The sequence below is a fragment of the Astatotilapia calliptera genome, unplaced genomic scaffold (genome assembly GCF_900246225.1).
Source record: "Astatotilapia calliptera unplaced genomic scaffold, fAstCal1.2 U_scaffold_202, whole genome shotgun sequence".
Classification (NCBI taxonomy): Eukaryota; Metazoa; Chordata; class Actinopteri; order Cichliformes; family Cichlidae; genus Astatotilapia; species Astatotilapia calliptera.
The window spans coordinates 23365-29630 of NW_020535733.1; the positions used below are offsets into that span (position 1 = coordinate 23365).

The 6266-nt window shown below is 42.2% G+C and overlaps 1 protein-coding gene across 4 annotated transcripts; it reads right to left on the minus strand.

The window, feature by feature from the left end:
• Positions 1–2118: 2118 nt before the first annotated feature.
• LOC113017804 (uncharacterized) lies at positions 2119–5952 on the minus strand. Of its 4 annotated transcripts, XM_026160909.1 has the most exons (10): positions 5700–5952; positions 5424–5602; positions 5234–5327; positions 4807–4924; positions 4641–4732; positions 4446–4539; positions 3983–4084; positions 3619–3784; positions 3338–3493; positions 2121–3108 (listed from the first exon to the last, which is right to left on the minus strand). In XM_026160909.1, the coding sequence occupies exons 1-8, from the start codon at positions 5754–5756 to the stop codon at positions 3666–3668; spliced, it is 855 nt and encodes a 284-aa protein (XP_026016694.1). In that variant the 5' UTR covers positions 5757–5952; the 3' UTR covers positions 2121–3108; positions 3338–3493; positions 3619–3665. The 4 variants fall into 4 exon arrangements, with proteins under 4 accessions (XP_026016696.1, XP_026016694.1, XP_026016697.1 ...); XM_026160911.1 differs by lacking the exon at positions 3983–4084 and having other exon boundaries at positions 2119–3108; XM_026160912.1 differs by lacking the exons at positions 2121–3108; positions 3338–3493 and having other exon boundaries at positions 3676–3784; positions 4014–4084.
• Positions 5953–6266: the final 314 nt, after the last annotated feature.

Below are 6266 nucleotides of genomic sequence, written 5' to 3' on the forward strand. Positions count from 1 at the left end.
TTGTGTGTGTTGTGCATGACATTGCAACGCAAACATGTATTTGCAAGATAGACTGGAATAAATTATGATGCATCAAATATTACACAGGCTGCAGTGAATTGTTGTTGATACAGGTTATTGAGCTTTGAGTTTCCCAGTCAAACGTAGCTTTGACACACATGCTAACACTCTTACTCTTGTACATTTCATAACAAGACACCATAGCCAAAATATTAGCTCTCAAAAGAAATTCAAAGCTGCAGCTGCAGCACACACAGCAACAAACACTGTTAGTAAATGTGTCCTGGAGTTTCTGCAGGTGCAGAAAGTGCTGCTGCTGTAAGTCAGCCTAACAGCTTCCAGATCACTGATATTTCTGGAAAGATGGCAAGAAGGGCATCACAGCTCATTTCTACAATCTCCCAGATCTTGGAATACAAGCCCCTGTCCCATGAAAACCACTTCACAGTAGTAGGAGTCCACTAAAACCTACAAATGAAGAGTGATCCTGGAAGAAATAGGGCGCACACTAGTGACCTCAACAGTTGCAAGACAGCCTTGTCCCCGATGCTTATATGAAAAAAAATATGAAGATTTATGAAACCATTAGGACTTTATTACTGTTTTATCTGAAAAGCTACTGGTAATATTTAACCTAACTGGGATTTAAAGTGTAAAAAACAGAATGTAGATAAAATTTTGGTTTTGATGAAAAGGAGTGGAGCTTGTGAGCCACAATGTAAGCAGTGTTGCTTTGCTGACATGCACTCGATGCTGGCAGTACAAGCATTGTAGTGGTTCTTATATTTTTGTAAACTAACTGTATAATATATTGAGCCATTCAACAGTACACAAATGTTTGTAGGCTCCTTTTTGTATGCAACCTGCATGTCTTTCTGAATTAATTGTTTGTTTATATCATGTTTTTCAGGAAAAAGAAGAAGTTAAAGTCAAGTGGAAGCCCTGCTCAACATGGTATGTAGTAACAACTTTGTTGGACGGGAACAGACATTCATACTGTTGATAAATAGTTATCACCTCAATTTGAATTCATGTATTTGGACTAAAGTAAATTGGGAGCTTTTAGCTGTCAAGCTGCTCCTCTGTGAGGAGCTTGATAGCTGTCCACCTCCAAAGTCCATTATGAGTTTTGGAGGTGGACATGGTCAAGACTTTTAAGAGTTGGCATAAGACTTCACTTCTTTATAGAGCTTATAGTTGGGGCTGGTTCAGGTCAGCCCTTAGTTATGCTGTCATAGGACCAGACTGCTGGGGGTTAGTGTCTACTCGTGTCATTGTATATATCCAGGAATATGTGCCTGAGGATAGTTGTCATGAAATCAATATTAAATCAAAGTTTTCCTTAATGACCACAGCTGGCATGAGTTCTCCAAAGCTGCCTGCTGTCTCAGGATCTGTCTCCAAAAAGAACCAGGGAGCGCTAACATGTTATGTTCTAGACTGATGAAGAAAATGCACATTAAACATAGTATAAACTCACTATGTTAAGTAATGTGAAGAGGATGCCTTTAGCTCCTATTGGGTTGGTTCCTTGATCAGTGCAATACAGAATCATTCATCTGGTTTGATGTAATGTCCTTCAAACACGTCAAAATGAGGCTCTGTAGTCTGTGTGGCCTCCACATGCCTGTATGACCTCACTACAACACCTGGGCATGCTCCTGATGAAGTGGCAGATGGTCTCCTGATGGATCTCCTCCCAGACTCCAGGACTAGAGCATCTGCCAACTCCTGGACAGTCTGTGGTGCAGTTGGTGGATGGAGTGAGACGTGATGTCCCAGATGTCCTCAAATGGATTCAGATCTGGGGAATGGGTGGGCCAGTCCACAGCATCAATGCCTTCGTCTTGCAGGAACTGCTGACACACTCCAGCCACATGAGGTCTAGCGCTGTCTTGCATTAGGAGGAACCCGGGGCCACCCGCACCAGCATTTAGTCTCACAAGGGGTCTGAGGATCTAATTTCAGCACCTAATGGCAGTCAGGCTACCTCTGCCGAGCACACGGGGGGCTGTGCGGTCCCCCAAAGAAATGCCACCCACACCATTAGTCACCCACTGCCCAACCATCATGCTGGAGGATGTTTCAGGCAGCAGAAGGTTCTCCAATATGTCTCCAGACTCTGTCACAAGTACTTAGTGTGAACTTGCTTTCATCTGTGAAGAGCACAGGGCGCCAGTGGCAAAGTTGCCAAGCTTGGTGTTCTCTGGCAAATGCCAAACATCCTGCACGGTGTTGGGCTGTAAGCACAACCCCCACCTGTGGACGTCGAGCCCTCATACCACCCTCATGGAGTCAGTATCTGACCGTTTGAGCAGACGTGCATATTTGTGGCCTGCTGGAGGTCATTTTGCACAGCTCTGGCCTTTCTTTCCTACCCCACAGTACCTTTCCTTATCTTTTGTTTCCTACTCTTTTACTTAGTCTTTGATCACGGTTGTCTTTCTAGATAATTAATGTCATTTGTTCTGGGGCGAGTCACTGGCTCGGGTGCATTCTGGGACTGTCAGTTCACCAGTGTGCTGGCATGCTTCTTAACAAACACACCACTACAGCAAACATCTCAGTTGTACTTGTTGATTTCTTCAACAAAACACTGAACAAAACATGTCCTTGTGAGTGTGCTGCCTGGTGCTTTTACATTTTGTGGTAATTTGAGCAGCCCAGAAAGCATCCCATGAATTCAATTATGTTATTGTATCTGAACATGTACACGAGTCATTAAATTAGATGGGAAAGAATGATTCAGGGTAAACAACTGCACCAAGGGAATTACATTTTTCTTCTCAACATGTAAAATGTCTGTTGATAAGCAATTTCTGAAACAGACATTATAAAAATCACATTAAACAGATGTGATTAACTTTTTATTCTAGCAAACATAACATCAATGATGACACAATCAGTCTTCATCAGAAGTGCTCAAATCACTCTCATCGTCTGGAACGTCCTCCTCCTCCTCCGAGTCCATTTCCAGGAGTGGTTGGTGGCTGAGGATTCTCTTGTACACGTCCTTTACTTTGAGCGTTTCAGCTTTCAGTTCACTTTGTTTTTAAACCAGGCTATGGAGTCCTTTCTGTGCATCCTCCGACATGCCAACAAGGGAGGCTGTAAAAACAACAAAACTATTAAATATAAGTAAAACAAACAAACAGACAAAAAACTCACCTCATAAACACAAGGAGTTAGGATCATGTAATTAAACTTTTTTTAAGGGAGAAGGCAGTGTTAGCTAGCAACCCAAATATAGGTAAAAGATCCAGTAAGACTTTAGCATCTGCTATTATTTTCAATCAATTCATCACCAAATGTATAAATAAATAAAAGATGTGCTTACAGTCTGAGGAGATTGTCCCCAACACCACAGATCGCATTCGCAACACTGTCCAGTGATGCTGCATCTCCCTGCAAAGGATCATCTCCTCCTCTCTCAGGCGCCTCACAGCCATCACCTTCTCAAAGACCTTTCTCTTTGTCCGGAGGTCAGCAGCAGCTGCAGTTTAACAACATCAGATGGGAAAACATAGCAGCATATTATGATTCAAGAACAAAACATTCAACTGCTGCTCAGATACTGGGAGTTTGTTTAAAAAGGATATTTAGAAATCAAGAGCTTACGTTCACTTGTGCTCTGCCAGGGCCAAACGTCGCTCTGCATGAGGGCATCACTGGATACGATTTGCTTTGTTGCTTGTTTCCTTGTTGTAGTCGTCAACAGCAGCCGCCAAGCGTTTCTTCTCATCTAAGATGACCTTGTGAATTCTGTGTCGCCTCTTGTTGCTATCTGTAAATAATCATAAAAAGGAACACCTTCACATAATGCATATATTTACATTTTAATCTACACTCATCAATTTGTTTGCTAGAACAAATCACATCCAGCTTAAACAAACCTGGATCTGATTTTATTCTGTTTACAAAGTAGCTGTACAAGCTGTACAAACTGAGCATCAAACGGTCCGTTTCAAAGAAACTGTGACACCATTTTGTCTGTAAAGACTTTGTGTTCGCACTCTGATGATGACGACAAGCTCCTCTACTCGTGCCTGCAACGCTCCAAGGCTGCCATCAGTTTGATCCGTTTCTAAGTGAGAGGAATATTAATCAGAACACAGGATGAGTAACAGTCACCAAACTACAGTGGACTCTGTAATCACTGACTTGATGATATTCATTATAAGACATCTGGAGCCTTCATGTGCTGCATTATCATGAGATAACAAGTATGTTGGTGTTCAGCTTTATAAAACCAACTAGTACGACATCACTTCAACCCAGGTCCAATCCAATTTGATCAAACGCAACAACTCTGCCATCAATTCTGCTTTTACAAGCTTATTTTTCATTGTTTGTTGACACTGTCAGAAAGATCTTAACTCTAAGTTCTTTAATGAGGCCATGGTGGGTCCTGTTGTTATACACGAGTGCATTATATTGAGACTCACCTTCAGCCCATTGCTGCAGTGTGTCGTCATCCACACCCAGCTCATTTCTGCTCGCATTCAGGCTCTCCACTTGTTCTCTAAGGATCCTTATGATCTAAGAATACATTAATAAATGTCATTCATATGGACATTTTTAGAGTACTGGTGTTTCCCCCCCATTACCACACACATTAAAATGGGTGTTGAAAAAATGACCTTTAGATATCTCTGGCTCAAAGTGCGGCCCAGTTGTTCCACTTTCCTTTTGTTCCAGCCCAAAGCCAGGAGGCTCAGCATGTCTGTTCGCCCTGCATTTCAGTTAGTATACAAATAAGAATGAATGAGCAGGAGACTGAGTGGAATCTCACACACAGACACACACCTGCTTTAGACATGTACTTCGTTGTGATGGCCGCCCTAGACAGGAAACTGTTTACTTGCTCCACCTCTTCTCCAACTGTAGAACCGGCCCCATCCTGAAACGCACCTCCCCATTTGATCTATAGAAAGGAGGTCACAATACATGACTGCTGAATTCATTCAACCTTATAACAAAATGTCTTAAACGTATCCAAGACTACAAGCTGCAGTATACCTCGCACATCCAAGTGTGAGCTACTCAAAATGAAGTACACATTAAGATAAAGTCAAGTAAATAGTATTACGACAACACCAAGAGAAAAACAAAATAAATATCCACCCATCCAAATATGTATCCACACACACACACGTATGAGTATATGGTTATGGCGTTAACGTCATTTTAACAAGATTAACGCTGACAGCACTGATATATATGTGTATCTTACATCATTTGTGTGTCTCTGGATGTATTTCACAAACTCAGCAACTTCCTCATCTTTCTCAATGAAGACACCTTCAAAGTTCCCCTGCTCTGAAGTGCTGAACGAACACGGTGACAGTTGTTTGAAAAGAAACATCAAAATACAATTTTTGTACAAATCCATATTTGATTTATGTACACAATGCATAACGTACCTTGCATTTGATTGAAAGCGATAAAGCTTGCAGTTTCCATCAACTGAGACGGCGAGCATGTCTGGAGTGCAGGCAGGGCAGCTAAAGCATGGCTCCTTGCACATCCTGTCCACCTCACACTTTACAGCACTCCACTCCAAGAAACTTTTGCTGAAGGCATCAGCTGATATTCGGCCAGTCTTTTAAGTAGAGGACAAACAACAGAATATTCACGGACAGTCATCATAAACATTGATTTGCACAATTTCCTTAAACTTGACAAATTTAGAAACTCACCCTTCCAAAATGGGCTGTTCGTTCATCCAGCACTTTGACAAAGGCCTTAAGTGACATCCCTGCTGCAGCTTCTTAATGTCATAGAAAGACTGAAAGACATCCATTGAAAACAGGGTGCAGAAATTTAAGGTGCCAGGCCAATATCCACCACCCTGGAAGTCCTTAACTGAGGGGGACCACATTAGGCCACAGCTGGTGCAGCTCACCACTGGCAGTGCAAGGTTATAACGGCCTTTAGGAAGGATAAGGAGAAATCCAGTGTTTTAGTTCGGCTGTTGCCTGTTGCAAAGACCAGACTGTGTGTGACTGCCAGCAGGTAACGTTGAGGTTTCACCCGGTGCAATTGTGGCTCTTGTAACCATAAATGGTAAGTTGCTCTTTTGTCACACAGTACATACACAATAGATGTGTTTGCAGGTTTTATTGCAAATTGTACATTGCTACATTGTTTTGATTACCCTCGGCCGCAGTATATGTGGGCACCTGTCAAAGGTCATTTGGATTTACCAGACCGCTTTGAAAACAACATGGGAAAAAATGAATGTCTTTGTTGAGCCATGACTGGAT

Coding starts and splice junctions, on each gene's coding strand:
- LOC113017804 (XM_026160909.1), bottom strand. CDS start 5,756: ATGTCACTTAAGGCCTTTGTCAAAGTGCTGGATGAACGAACAGCCCAT. Junction 4,733..4,806: donor GAAGTACATGTCTAAAGCAG/GTGTGTGTCTGT, acceptor ACTGAAATGCAG/GGCGAACAGACATGCTGAGC. Junction 4,085..4,445: donor ACTGCAGCAATGGGCTGAAG/GTGAGTCTCAAT, acceptor CCTCTCACTTAG/AAACGGATCAAACTGATGGC.